Source organism: Haliaeetus leucocephalus, unplaced genomic scaffold, assembly GCF_000737465.1.
Source record: "Haliaeetus leucocephalus isolate CR32 unplaced genomic scaffold, Haliaeetus_leucocephalus-4.0 Scaffold450, whole genome shotgun sequence".
NCBI lineage: Eukaryota > Metazoa > Chordata > Aves > Accipitriformes > Accipitridae > Haliaeetus > Haliaeetus leucocephalus.
Genome location: NW_010972886.1, coordinates 13,752,610 through 13,768,057, shown reverse-complemented (window position 1 = coordinate 13,768,057; position 15,448 = coordinate 13,752,610). Strand labels below are relative to the sequence as shown.

Below are 15,448 nucleotides of genomic sequence, written 5' to 3'. Positions count from 1 at the left end.
CATTTTGCTTCTATATAGTATGCTCACAATCCAGAAGCATTTTTTTTTTTTCCCTAGTGCTCTCAGTTAATTTGGGGCCAGCTGGTGGGAAATATCTGATGAAACGCTCCAGAAACTGCTTTAGCCCCGAACTGAAGTACAAGCAGCCAGATGCTACGTTGTAGTGTAGCTGTGTGGTGTGGAACAGATAGGCAGATGTGTCTCTCGAACTGCCACGTCTTGCCGAGGGGACATCATGCCAATGTAAAGATGATTCGTAAATGGACAGAAACTCTTAGGTTACTCCCTTGCGTGGTGCCAGCAGAGATGTGATGCTTTTGTGGCTTATGAGTGTTCGGCTGTAGTTCTGCGCTTTTTTGGTGTAAAAGAATGCAGTTCCTGATTTGGCATCTCTGTCAGCAAAGGGCATTATCATTGCAAAAAGATTAGGGAGTCCTCTAAAGTGGGAATCATGAGGACAACCCCTCCTGCAAAGAAATTACATGGTAAATAGTTAGTGTATTGATTTCTCTCTATACTTTTTTTAATTCTTCCTAGCAGTATTCCTTTTTTGGTAGCTGTTCTTGATGTACAGAAGTAACTTCAGAACTGATTGCTGGGTAACCTTACTTTTAAATGTTAGATTTTGTAATATCTGGTGTAGTTACAATCCATTGCCTTCAAATCAGAATCAAACTGTGTGTGTTTATTTCCTATTGAAATGGTGACATTGCCAGTACTGCACCAATGGCGTTTTTTAGCAGAAAAAAATGGGAGTTTTGAAAGACTGAAGCTTATTCACAGCATGCATTTTGTGTAATTTAATTTTGCAAGGGTTTTTTGTTTGCAGTGCATATGCCATTTTACTGGATGGGTCAGTGTTGAAAAGTTCAGGAGCTTTTAAGGGACTACAGACTAATCCAGATCATACGAGGATAATTTTTTGTATAGTTGTGACAGTGTTAATGCAGCAGTAATGTTACATTTTACTGTTTAAAAAAAAACAAAAACATGCCCACAAACTTAGATAGTTGATGCTAGTTGAATTTCAACAGTTCTAGGAGTTTGAAATATACTTAAGACTCGATCAAGCATTTAACCTCAAATTATCACAAGCACTATTTTATATCATCGTAGGTGAGGGAACATTTGTAGGAAAAGATAAGTGTTCCCAAAGTCTGTCAACGACTTCGAGTTGTATCAGTTCTAATAAATAATATTATCTCTCCCCATGAACCTTGCTTTCTCTATATCCCTAGGCAGCACATCCATACTATGACTACTAAGTCATCTTACTCATGCAGCTGGGAAAAGAGAAATGGGAGGGCAGACTGTTACTGGTGGGTCGTTTTCAAGCACAAGAACACACCTAAGAAAACCCCAAATGCTAGCTTTTCTCATGAGTCAGACTTCTATTTTAAATGATTCTCAGATACACTCTATTTGTATGCATATTTTATGCAGTACTTCTTAAAAAGGTAATTCAAAAAGGAATAGCTAAATATTAATTAATGTCTTAATAAATGACTGCTTTTTCTGAAGCAAAATAGATTTATAAGGTCCATTTTTAAGGGAATCTGATTAACAATTTCTTGTTTAGAAAGAAGTTTGTGATGTGCTTGTAAAGTCTTATGAGTACAAGGGTCTGCTTAAGTGTGTTTATCTGCTGAATTGACACCTTAGACCTTGTTTTAGCCCATAGGGATTTACTGCCTGCAGTTCACAATATGCCATTTTCCAAAGATGTTCGTATTTCTCCTATATAAATGATGACTTTTTCATCTGTTTTGCAGATGTACAGCACTCATTCATGAAAAGAAAATTATACTCATCTGCATCTATTTATAAGTGTCAGATTCTGGATCCTGCCCAAGTCAATTCAAGCTGCATGCACAGAATTTGGCTGGAAGCAAGAAGCTTCTTTATTCATAAGGTTAATGTTAAGCAGTGGAACAAATCCTGTCTCAGTTCCACCAGTGTAAATTATCTGTTGAGTAATCCTAGCATTACAATGGCATAATTGAGATCGAACTTGGCTTGGAGTGCTGTCATTTTTTTCCTCTTCCTATAGCTTTATTCTGCCAGGATTCTTGCTGAAATCAGTGAGTGTTCATGTTAGGGCCTAATCCTTAAGCTTCTATACAGTACTGCAAAGTCTAGGTACAAGCTATAGTAGAAAAATAGATCCATAAAAAGGAGTTACATAAGTGCTGTAATGCTGCTGTTGGCTGAAAATCATCCCAACGATTACTGGAATGTTTTGCTTTTTAAGGATGAAAGCAAGAAAGCAAGCAGGACTTGAGTATGTAACAGGGTGTTAGGTGAGGTCAACGTCACAGAACAATTGTTGTGCCTCCCTGTGGTTTGCTCTAGTTTATTAATATTTTGTTTCATTCCTTTTCTAAAACTGGGCCACTTAGATATGTCATCACTATTGTAGAATGTTGCTTAGTAATAGCTAATATTGCCAGTCGCAAGTGAAAGGGAGGCATATGTTTATACAGCCTATAAATAGAAGGCTTAATAAATCAATCAAGGGACCACTTGCCTTTGCTGGCAATAAACTGTTTTAATAGCACCACTGATGCTACATGTAGCACTTGGAAGAATAGAAAGCATGATCACTTTGTTCAGCGAAGGATGAAATAGTAATGGATAAAATGCGGCCGGACTTTTCCGTGGTGTTATAGGCTGTGGAGTGGGCAGGTTTTTTTCCTCAATTCAGGTTATTAACATTATCCATAGCTGCAAGGAAGAGCAGCCTTCCCCTAAGACAAACTTTCCTACCTTTTCCCTCTTCAGTTTTCCTAATTTGGTGTTTCTGTGTTTTCATGTTTTTCAGCAATGGGTAGAAGGACTTGGATCCATCATACATAACTTTAGAGCTAACAATGTCAGTCCAATGACATGTCTCAAGAAACAGTAAGTTACTTTCTTCCCCTTTCTCCTTTATTTTTCTGTCCTTGTATTTTCCTTCTTGGAATTAAAAAAAAAAAATTTTGTTTTTCATAGTTCAATATTTGCAATCACAGAACGGTGTAATAAAGAAAATGATGTTACATTAGTTTAGAGTTTATCTTTCATTGTGACTAGAAGAGGTCTCAAGTCTATATCTGGCACCTGCTCAGGAGAAATTGTAAGAGAATTTAGAACTGTTCACTTGATTTATTGGTATTGTATGTTTTAATTATTGTCTGGTTTGTTCTTTCATTGATGCATATGCAAACCGAATCCCATGAGTCTTTCTTGTCTTCACACTTCTGTTAATTGATGTACTGATTCTTTTGGACTGCTTTTTGCCTTTACAGCTGAAGAACTACTCTGCCTCAAGCGCTAAAAGGTTATAGAAATGTGTTTTTATTACAGAACAATTATTTGTTTGTATTCATTTCACAGACATGGCAATAATCTTAGGCTAAATATAAGTATCTAGATACCGATTTTAATAAATGGTATGATAAAAATATTTCATTCTTAATTTCAGCTGGATGAAACTGGCCTTTCTAACAAACACAAATGGGAAAATTCCAGTTCGGAGGTAAGCACAACTGGGAGTTCCAGTTTTTGTCAGGTACAGGTTGTATAATGTTAGTAAAATTCTGTGGCTTAATAATGAAATATAATATCAATTTTATTACTAATACTTATGTAAAAATAAGTACAGAACTAGACACGCTTAGCTGAGTTCCATACCTCCTTGGTAAACTAAGCAGGACTTCTTATCAGCCTAAAAATTTTTTTCTTAGTCCGTTGTAATGAAGATATGAGTGCTTGTAATTGTTTTCAAAGTCACTTAGAGCTAAAAGCATCAGTTTTCTCAGTTTAAAACTTCTCAAACTCTGGGATGGGTTTTTCAATTGTAAAACTTCATAAAATACTTACCAAAAGAACTATAAGAGCTTGCAACCTAGTTAAGTAGAGGACAAAAAGGTACCTTTTAAAATTTAGTTCCTTGTAAAAGAGACGGCTACAGCTCTGCCAAAAATTCTTCTGCTTTTATAGGAGCCCCCAGGATAATATTTGTTTTTTTCCATGTGGTAAATGAATTGTTGGGTTAGTCGTTGTCAGTAACAGAAAAGCTAGAACAGTGTATTTCTTTCTGTACAGCTATTAACTATTACTGATTTTCAGTCCTCTCTGGCTAGGCAGTAATTCTCCCCCCCTCCTGCTCTAGAAATTAATTCTTGCTGACACATTGAGCTTCTTTCCTCTTCGTGCAGTATGTGAAAACCACACTTTTGGGGCATGCTGGTTTTTTCATAAATAGAAACTCACAGAAGGGAGCAAGAAGGTGGATTTTGTAAGATAAGCTTCACGGATCATTTTTTTTCAAGGGAGAAAGAGAGGATTTTGCATCTATAGAATCTGCAAAAAGACAAAGGGCCTGCCATGCTGCCTTCCAGGTTTCTTTAGTTTCATGACTCAAGTGACACCTTGACAGTGTTAAGGCTGCTTCTGTGTATTAGTCTTTCAGCTTTCACATTACCAAGCCCCTGCTCATTTCTCAAACTTTAACTGCCATGAAGCACCTTCTGTGCATAAGTCCCATAAGGGATATCAACTGAAGGGTGACGATGAGGGAGCAATACTACAGGGGCAAATTCATTTTCAAGACTTTAGAGCTCTATGCCTGTGTTTGAACATAGACCTTTATTCCTCAGTATGAATTTATAGTGTGCTAGCTTGTCTGGCACTGTTTCTGCCTTGAAATACTTTACCTCGCGTTTAGCAAGGCATAAATTCTCTCCGTTGTGCTACAGCACACTGATTTGCATACGCAGACAAGCCTGTATATTGCTGAAGAGAGTCCAGTCCACTAGTTCCAGTGTATTAAATCTTTAAATTCAAATTTGCACTATTTCCAGGTTGACATAAATTGGTCTCTAGCAGCTTAATGTACTGCAAAAGTAATTTGCTTATAAATTTGTAAGGGATTTACTATTCCATGCTGTGCAGAGGGAAGCTGAATCTTCTTTACATCTGGATGCTCCAAGAAATGCACTATGTTGGTGTGGGTGAAATGTGGCAACTTTTGGGAGCTCATCTGGGAAGCACTGTGTCACCTGCTGAAAGGACTAGGAGAGATGTCAGTGAGAGGCTGGAGGAAAGTTGTAGAGGAGGAATGTGAATGTACACTTGCATTAGAAAAGAGGGTGAATCAGAGCCCTGATGGGGGATGGCAAGATCATGCGATTGGCCTGATCCAGCAACAGCTACTTCTCGTGAAGTGGGACACAGCCACCCAGGTGTCTCAGCACTGGGCAGCCTGGGATGTGGGGGACTTCCTTGCTTCCCTCCTTCTCCCATGAACACTTAGTGCAGAGGAGGAGTGTGGAAAGATAATAGAGGGAACAGAAGGAGGTGAATGCATAAGGACAAGGATATGTGTATGAGAAAGGCAAGCCAGGAAGCGCTGGGCAATGTGGGCAGAATGGCTCTGCTATGCAAGGTGCACCAAGTTTCACATTGTTTACCCAAGCCTCCCCCCAGTAACACTTTCCACTGTTTTAAACCACTGACGCTTCCCCTTCAGCTGACCTCCAGATTGCTATGGTCAGCCCTTCCCATATACCTGTTTTTAAATACAGTGTTATCTATTTAGCCCTGCTTCCTCAAACCTCCACCTCCTCCTGCTGCTCAGGGATTCCATTAGCATTTGCTGTAGCTCTGGGGATACAGATAGAACGATTATTCTCTCAGAAACAGAATACCCAGCAGATCTGTTAAGCTGTAGGAATGTGTATCACAAGATCACCTGTATTTCATTTTCACACAGAAGTGCAGTAAAACACTGAGGAAAAAAGGAAAAATCTCACCTGGGAAATAAGAGCTCCTTGCATTTCTTTTCAGGTTTAAGACAGATTTTTGCCACTAGCACATAGCCATAGTGAATGATGAACCTTGAGAAGGTGAAACTCCTTAGGCTGTTGGTGGTAAATGGCATAAATATTCTTGACTCCTCATTAGTACAGTTGGGGGTTGCAGAGTCATGAAGATTCTTCTCAACTACTTTTGGATTTTAATATACTCTGGGGCATGTATATATTACTATCAACCCACTATGTTTGGGAGAGAAGAAATTCTGGCAGTTAGTAGTGCAAAATTCTTAGGAGAGCACCAGTTTTGCCATTTGGACTTACAGCAGTCTGAGTCTAGAACTATATCTACAGATCTTACAAGGACAAGGCATTTGGTAAGATATATTGTATTTTCAGTTTTTACCACTACTGTAAATGATGACTAAAAAGGTCAGTGTTTGTTTAAAAAAAAAAAAAAATCTACTTGGTTTCTGCAGCTTTCTGTTGGCAGAAAATGGATTTTCTACATACGCAAGTTGCACCTGTTCAGCTAGAGCATGTTTAGAAATGAGCTTTGCTCAATCTATGCTTACCCCCTGTATAACTACATTTAAAAGGATTTAAGCTAATTTAGATTCTAACTGTGAAAATATATAAAAAAAGAAAAAGCTAAACTATGATAAATGAAGCTTAAATCTCTTTTACAGTAGTTTCATTAAGTTAATTTGAAATTACACTTTTTTTTAGTAAATATGTTTTGTATCAATTACTCCAGAGTGCCTGGAAGAAGTCTGTTTTAATACTCAGATGATGGTTGGAAATCATAGTTTTAGATAATTTCTTGTACAGTGTAGGCAGTGGTACTTCCAGTTCTAGGCAAACTGATAAATTCAGTGGAACCATGATAAAAGCTTTGTTTGAACAGTTTGTGTGTTGGCTTGATTTTTGAAGTAATGGTTGGAAAGTGGTGAAGGTCTGAAGTAACCAAGTCATTTAATCCATCAACAAGCACAATAGATTCATACTCCTCAGTCACCGATTTGGGAAGTATTTTTAAATATTTATGAGGAAGTACATTGACATTTGGGCCCCTCAGTACAGGAAAGACATTGAGTTGCTGGAGCATGTCCAGAGAAGGGCAGCCAAGTTGGTGAGGGACCTGGAGCACAAGTCTTATGAGGAGCGGCTGAGGGATCTGGGGCTGTTTAGTCTAGAGAAGAGGAGGCTGAGGGGAGACCTTATCGCTCTCTACAACTACCTGAAGGGGGGTTGTAGTGAGGTGGGTGCTGGCCTCTTCTGTCGGGTGGCTGGAGATAGGACGAGAAGAAATGGCCTCTAGTTGCGGCAAGGGAGATTTAGGTTAGATATTAGGAAAAATTTTTTTACTGAGAGGGTTGTCAAACATTGGAATAGGCTGCCCAGAGAAGTGGTTGAGTCGCCATCCCTGGAGGTATTCAAAAAGTGTGTAGACGGGGTACTCCAGAACATGGTTTAATGGGCATGGATGATGGTTGAACTCAATGATCTTGAAGGTCTTTTCCAACCTAAATGATTCTATGTTACCATAAAAAGCCCCAAACTACTGTGGAACATGAGGAGTAAACACCTGTAGGTATCTGTCAACCAGTAACTTGCCTGCTTCTGAAGTAGCCCAGTTTTCTTCCAAGGTGTACAACAAGGTGAATGTAGATTTGCTAGGATGAAGGCTCTTCCGATAGAGGGAAAAGTAGTTTTATTTACAATATCCTTAGCAAAATGAAAGTGTCATGCTGTATTTTTACAATCTTTTTTGATTCATGCAATGTTTTCTAGACTGCTGCTCTCATTACAAATTACTGCTATGTTTGCTGTCATCTTTGGCAAAAAAAAAATAGTTTGGCATCAAAAATAAGTTCCCTGCAGCCATGGAATCTTGTCTTACAGTTTCTGATTAATTACTTACGCCAATATTACACTTTTTACATGATGTTATTATTGAGGCCTGATTCATTAGAACAGACACAGAATTTTTTGCGGGGCTGGAGGTAGGTTGCAAACTGTAGAGCTAACATTACTCTGTGTTTTAGAATTGGTGGAAAAATGGATGCCTGAGATTTTTTTCAGAAACAAGTGCCTAAAGTTAAACTAAGTCTATATTTTAGTGAAAACATCTTGGTACTGACCAGCTTTGGGAAATTGACTAACTTATTTAGGTGCCTAAATAGGGACACAGAAATCTAACTGTTGTAAGAACTGAGTAAAAAAAAAAAACATTGGCCAAGATTTCTTAAGATATTATTTTATCATTTAGATCTTTCACTTCCTGATCTTTATTTTATTAGTATGAAAATATTTGCATAGGCAGTTTAGAGTGTTTTGGAGAGTAAAACAACTGTGAATTGCTATGGCTACAAATAACAGCAACAGTTTGTTTCACATCTTTCACCATGTGAAATTATTTAGTATGCATGAGATTTAACAAGAAGTCTCATCAAATGTTTGTCTCACTTGATGATGAAGAGCAACATATCAAGCAGCTATAGAGTCTTTCCCAATGTACAGCTTTTGTTAGCATTAGAAATAGATGTTGGATGCAGACCTCAGTTTTTGTCTCCAGATTGAGACACCAAAATCAAGGGGTTGTGGGACACATCATTTTAGCTTAGACCATAAACAGAAGGAAGGAGAGCTGTCAAGTTTGGATCTGCTTTTCCAGAGTTAGAGGTTATTCAAACTCATCTCAAATGGAAACAGAAATAGACCAAATGCTTTCACATTAGTCATACCAAATAGCTGAGCTTTAATTGGATTTATTTCATTTCAAGTGAAACCAGTTTGTCAGTTGCATGCATGGTGAAATCACCCCTGTTTTGCAGAAACAAGAGGATGTTCATCAGTTTGATGGAAATATTTCAGTGGCAGCTGAGACCTACCTAAATGAGTTGTGTGTAGTATATCTAGAACAGGGATATTCATGATGGCTGTAAGTTGAGGGAGCATTCAAAGGGAGGAGTGAGCACTGCAGCTAGTGAGGGGGCAGGGAATAAGATTTGGCATGCAGCTGGGAGTTGCTTGCTAGCACTGACTGCTTGAAAAGGAAAGAGGAAGGAAACTGCCATTGGGAATGGTTCATGCCTGCCTTATGGGTGACATGGGAGGCATAGGTTAATGGTTGGAAAGGAAGGGAAGTCACCACAACCAGGAATGGCTGGAGACGAGTCTCCTCATTTGTAGAATCTGCTACTTTTTAAACGCAGTCATTTATCTATGCATAGAGTTGAAAAGAGCCTACAGAACAATGCTTTACACAGCTCTGTATCCCAGCATATTGGAAAAAAACCCTCTTTTGTTCTTTTTGTAGTCCATTATTTTGATATATTTTTAAATGGATAGCTTGCAGGCAGAGCACTGCTGCTCAGTGAAGCTTAGAGCACTTTTTCAACAGCACTATTGCTTGGAAGATGCTTACATTCATCAGTTTAAGCCAGAGGAAAATGTTGGCAGTAAAAGCAAGAGAGAGAGAACTGATTGTTTAAAAAGTGACTAACATTTCTCCTTTTCTTCCCCACTCTTTTTTGTTTTAGCATTACCAGAACCTTTGCATCAGGTAAAACAGAAAAAGTGATCTTTCAGGCACTTAAGGAATTAGGTCTTCCCAGTGGAAAGGTATTTAGTGGTTTTGAATAATTTTTTTGTATACTAATAATTTGATGAATCATTCACATTTGTAGCTGTGATCTAAGTCATTTGCATCACATAAAAACATGCCTATTGTTCATGAGTAACTTATTAATCACTGTAGGTTGTTTACTAAAACCAAAATGTAATTAAATCTGTTTGACAGTGGTCCTTAAACCTCTTAGATGAGGCTTCCCTTCTTTTCTGTAACAGACTACCTTTCATCGATTTATACAAAGTAGATGAGCACAGAATATGCACATAATACTTTTCTTGTTGCATGCTGTCCTCTCAGTTGCATTTCTTGGACTCCTACTGCTCTTTGCTCCCTTCCATTGGAGAACTGCTGTCCAGCTTTGTCCCACTCACAGCGGGAGACTCTGCCAGCAGCCCCAGAGAGGTGACGGCTGGTTACAGCTGTAGCTAGGTTTTTTTGCTTTACTCCCTCCCTGTCCCTTCTTCCATTTTGGAGACTCTAGCCCTTAGTTCTTGGCCTGACTGCAGCAAGCACCTGGTGAGGCTTGCTGTCTCCAGCCAGGGAGAGGGGGTGTAGAAAGACAAGAATCCCCAGCCGTAGCAGTGCCTGGCACCTGGAATGAAATTTTTCTCACTGCTGCAGTTCTCATCTTGTTCAGAGGAGGACATGATACTGAATGTGTTAGCCATGTGTGCCCTCCATCATGGAAGTTTTACATGGCTCTGTATGAGAGCTGCTTTGCTTTTTAAAACCATTGCACCAACCTTGGGACTTTTTCTCAATCTTCCTTGTCTTCAGTATAAGCATCTTGAAATTTGTACACTATTTTGGACCTCCTGGGTTTTTTTTAAGCTTCAGAAGAAAAATAAAGACTGTTTCCCAGTTCTATGTTTAGGTAGAATTAATGTTACTGTGAGGTCAGAATATAAGATCAAACAGATCTATGATAAAGATGAATTAAGAATCATTTTCAGAAAATACAAAAGAAACTTAGTGTATACTAGGTAAAGAGCTAAAGCAGTTCTTGGTTGCATTTTCTGATATAAGATACGCTCTTGGGAAAAGAGCATATAAGCTGTCTTTTGTTGGATAAGTGTACCTTTGCATTTTGTTGCAGAATGATGAAATTGAGCCTGCAGCGTTTACTTACGAGAAATTTTATGAGCTCACCCAAAAGATATGTCCCCGAACGGACATAGAGGACCTCTTTAAGAAGATGTAAGTTCAGATTTAATATAATCTTGCTTTAAACTCATTTTGCTATATTTTTAGTCTATATCTAATAGTGACAGAACACTTTAAAGATTATCTAACCTTGAATCCTAGTAGTATTTTGAATCAGCAGTATTTTAAGACAAACTTGAGTCTATGTTTTTCCCCTTCCTTCCCTCTCAGACTGTTAATGTAAAAGTTTGCTCTGTATTTTAGAGCAACTTTTACATGAGTTAGAGGAAGCACCTGGAACTTTTGTTTGGGGTTTTTTTTGCATTGGCTTTACTAACTACTGTAACTTTAACTTGCTCCTTTAGGTGATTAACACAGTATGTGAACTAATTAAATAAGAAATTTGAAGTTTAAAATGTTTCTTCACTCAATTTATTCTCAGCTGGAGGACTTACATGTTGTTTTATGAAGTAATGTTTGTTAAGTTATAGTAAGTATGGGAGATACACTGTGCCAAGCATAGACAGTTAGTATGTTTTCTGTGACTGTTCATTTTGAGATTATAGAGCTACTTCAGGTAGAAGAGTAGGTAGTTTTAAAAGTATCAACAATGTCAACATGTAAATCATACCTACTGTAGCATCGTATATGAAAACTTACATTCTCTAATAAATTTCTTTTCAGCAATGGAGACAAAACTGATTATTTAACGGTAGACCAATTAGTGAGCTTTCTAAATGAAGTAAGCTTTTTCATACATTAACTACCATACAAGTCTGTCTACAGTGGCTTGCTTCTTCCAATCTTGCCATTGCATGAATCATGCCATTATTTGCTATGCTTTTGATCTGCTGATCTTTCCATTATGGTAACATCCAGGTGCAAAAATCAGCTCCAGCCTTGTATGTTGTTGTGCTTTCTACATGTTGGCTTTGCAGATTGCATCTGTTGATTGCTTGCTGTTGTGTTATTTTGTGTGTTATGTAGTTTTATAAATTTTATACTGTTACATTCTATGCAGTTTCAACTAAAATACACCCAGTATTTTATTATAAGCAATTACTTTACCTGTAGGCCACAGCTAAATATATCTGCTAATCCTTATGAATAATAGAAAAAATGAAGTAGGCTATTATAAACAGTGGTTTGATTCTTCTTGACAGTATTATTTCAATCTATTACAAATCTAAGAGCTAAGATGATATTTTAAGAGTTTGTATATGATTTCTAAAATACAATGTGTGCAGAATAAGAGGAAATATTTTTATTGCTGTAGTTCCAGAATACAGTTGTTGGCAAGAGTATTTAGTATTTTGTAAAAACATCATGAGTGTGCGAAGTAGTTCAATAAACAGTGTGGGATTGGGTTTTTTCCCTATTCCTAAAGCACAGTAAGTTATAGAAGACTGACTCATTTGGAATTGCAACAATAAATGCGCTATGTAGATTTGACAAGAACATACACATGGAAAACAGGCACATTCTACTTGTTTTTGTACCAGTAGGTTCTTGTCATCTGGAACATGGATAGCTGCTTTACCTCTCTGCATGATCTTTTAGGGACTGGGTGCATTACCAAACTTCTTTCCATCTAAAATCATTTTACTAGTTATAAATCTATTTTATGTATTTTGTGTATGTGTGTATATATATTTTTTTATATATCTGATACTGCTATATGAAGATTCAAGCTGTAAATTCCCCATATATCAAATTTAGAATATAATTTTCTTTTTCAGAAGGGAATGCATGCCTTGCTCTTCACCAAACCTGAGTTACATGTAGAAAGAGTATTCCAAAAGAAAAGATTGTGAGAAGATTAACAGCTGCAGGACTAATGGTTACACACTTGGGGCCTTAGTTCATATCCATATAGTTCTCTCTCTTAGCAAATTGGAGCACATGCTTAATCTTACTACTGTGAGATGTTCTTTTGTCACAGCTGTTTACCAAGTTCAGTGTCTAAATGTTTGCAGGACTGGAGTCATAGCTAAGGCACATCATTTTTGCTTCTGCATTGAAGAGAGAAAAGATAATGTTATGATTTAAATTTTCCCCTTAAAGTACCTCAGCCCCCCAGTTCAGTTGTAGTGATAGATACACTTCACTGCTTGAAGCACACAGCCCTGTCCTCCCCTTGAACCCAATTAGCTTCTGATATTTTTTTTTAGTGTTAATCCTCATTTTTCAGTAAATTATTATTTTATCAATATCTTAAAATTGATCTCTGTAGTTGTGTTAGTTTAAAGCGTGCTTCCTTGAAGCCTAAACTTCCAAAGAAGAGCTGCCAGCAATTGTGAGAACTTCCTGGCTATCTCCAGTAACTGATTAAAAAATTAAAATTGAGTTGTTATGCTCTCAGTTTTGTATTGTTGTAGCAGTTCTTTTTACAGAATTAGAAGCCTTATTTTATGGGCAGTATTGGAAAAAGATGCATTTTGTTGGCTACATTGCTATTGACACAACTCATTTTGCAGTTGGAAATCTTGTAGTTGGCCCTTTAGTTGGTGACCAGAGTTGAGAAAAATTAGTTAAGTGGTTTTATAGAGTAGGACATTCACTCTCATGACTGGAACTAATGCCTTTGGCTCTGTGCTGGAGGTCTTTTGGTCTCCAAATAGAGTTTAAAGTTTTGGTCATGATTTGAAAGGCACTAAATGACCCAGAATCTCCCTCCTGAAGTGATCATTTCTGTCCCCTTGACAGCTGGCCAACAGTGCAATTAGCAGTGGTGTTTAATGCTGGAAAATATTAAAAGATTATTATCATGATATAGGAGAGGGGAGTTACTTGGCAGAGCAATTCTTCATGAGAGTCTTCAAGCTAAAGTATTTTGAATTCGGTAACCTCCAAGGCATGCTGCAGAAGCTTTAAGTGTTACAGATTTTTAAGGGAGCATGAGGATACTTCCTGGAGTTTTTCCAAACTGCTGTCTCTATTTGACTTTTAAATGCTGCTGGGACAGCTGATTTAATTGTGTATCAGTATTAAAGCTTCTGGGAAGTTTTTAGAAATGTAATTATTGTCAGGCACTGAGTATTTTGTCTAGGTCTTCTTTTTTAAAACCAAATTTTGAAAAAAGAAAATGTAGTAGAAAAAGAACTGAAATCACTACTACTGAGATTTGCTCCTGCCATTCATTTGCAGCAATAAATTAATAAGCCAAGTAACTGTCAAAATGGAAATCCAGTAGTCTGTCCAGGACTCACCCTTTCTCCTGGGAAGGAGGTTTGAGGAGATTCTTTTCTATCCCCCCTCTTTCCCACTTCCTTTCCCCTTCTCCCTCCCTCTCGCCTGCCTGCTCTTCCTCCCTCCTTCCCATTCACTCGCTTGCTCTATCTATCTCCCTCTGTTTTTCATCTCCATGAAAGGATGCCCTTCTTACCACTGCACAGTAAAAATTCAAGAGGCAAAATTGGCTCCGGCACATTGTTAACTGCTGTGCATCTCGGTTTGTATCCACTCAAGGAGGAGACTGGAGGCCAGGTTGAGGAGACTAAATGATCCTTCTCTCTTTGCAGACCCATACAGGTATTCTTTCTCCCCATGATTTTAGGTGGCTCACCCTCATATGGTTAAGAATGTCTAGTGTAAGGGTGTCCTGTCTAATATGGTAACTAGAATAATCAAATGCAACTTTGTTAGAGATACAAAAGTAGTCCTGGGGCATGTTGTCTTTCTAGATGAAACTTCATGCTTTTAGTTTTGGTCAACTTTTGTGTTCCAACTTTCCTGTGCCAACAAGGTCAGTAGTGAAGAACGTTTCCCCAAGAGACACTAGTAAGCATTCTTCCTTTTTTAGTAAAACTTCCATCAGTTGACAATTTTGCTTTATTTTTTAAACTAAGTAAAGATAAAGATATGCTTTTGTTCAAATGGTAAATTGATAATGAGTGATGATCATTGCTACAAGAATATTTTGTTCTTAGTTCCTTCTGATAACTCTGGGACTCTTTCTCAAGAGGAGACTTCTTGCTTTGTCCCATTTATTTTCTTCTGTTTGCTTATGATTAACTGTAGAAGAGAGAGAGTGGGGAATATATATTTTCTTGATTTAAGAACCTTCCCTTCTATTTCTTACAATTTTTTGAAGTGGTGTATTGTCACTAATGGTATAAAGCTTTTCATTTGTCACAGTAGACTGCTGTTGCATGCCCATGTTGTGTTGCTGTTGTGTGCTGCTTAGCAAGTTATGTCCTGCATCCATCTGCTCTCATATCATATTTCATCTGAGTTTTACTTAGATATCCAGACAGCTGATCTGTAGTGAATGAAACTGCTATATCTTAGATGCTGCAGACTGTCAGTAGCGTTACTTGAAAGATCCCTCCTTAACTGCATGATTAAATTGGCATTGGTTGTAATTTCTTGCAATTAATTAAGCATATGCACCAATGTAGCGATTGTAAGAAAAGAGATCAAGTGCTTATTTTTGATTGGATATTGCTTTTTTTCATGAAAAAATGTCAAAAAATTTACACATAAGGAATTACAGCAAATGCTGATAGTGCTGTGCCAAGCCGTATCAACACCATCCTGACCACTCCGAATTATTGATCACCAATATGGGGGTGGCCTGTTACATTTCTGAATTCTACTTAAACTAAAGCTTGAAAACTATGCACCTACTGAGGTAAAAGAGTGTTTTCACAGTCACATTTATTTCTTTATGTTTTATTGCATCTGCTTACATGCCACTACTCAGTTTGATTCTGTTTTTAATTTTCTTTTAATGGAGAATCAGGCGCACAGTGTGCAGCTGTAATCCAGCATGGAGAAAAATAAAAGTTACATAGCACACTATTAAGTGAAAACTTAAAAACTCTGAGTTTTAGTAGTGTATTAGAAATCACTGCTAAATTTTATCTAAATA

The 15,448-nt window shown here is 37.6% G+C and overlaps 1 protein-coding gene across 4 annotated transcripts in view; it reads left to right on the top strand.

The window, feature by feature from the left end:
• Positions 1 to 15,448, top strand: part of PLCB4 (phospholipase C, beta 4) — a 94,668-nt gene that overhangs the window by 11,525 nt on the left and 67,695 nt on the right. For all 4 annotated transcript variants that reach the window (XM_010574814.1, XM_010574813.1, XM_010574816.1 and 1 more), the window contains exons 5-9: positions 2,822 to 2,901; positions 3,464 to 3,517; positions 9,341 to 9,422; positions 10,529 to 10,629; positions 11,260 to 11,317. In XM_010574814.1, the coding sequence (XP_010573116.1) occupies positions 2,822 to 2,901; positions 3,464 to 3,517; positions 9,341 to 9,422; positions 10,529 to 10,629; positions 11,260 to 11,317 (375 nt within the window). The remainder of the gene's footprint in view (positions 1 to 2,821; positions 2,902 to 3,463; positions 3,518 to 9,340; positions 9,423 to 10,528; positions 10,630 to 11,259; positions 11,318 to 15,448) is intronic.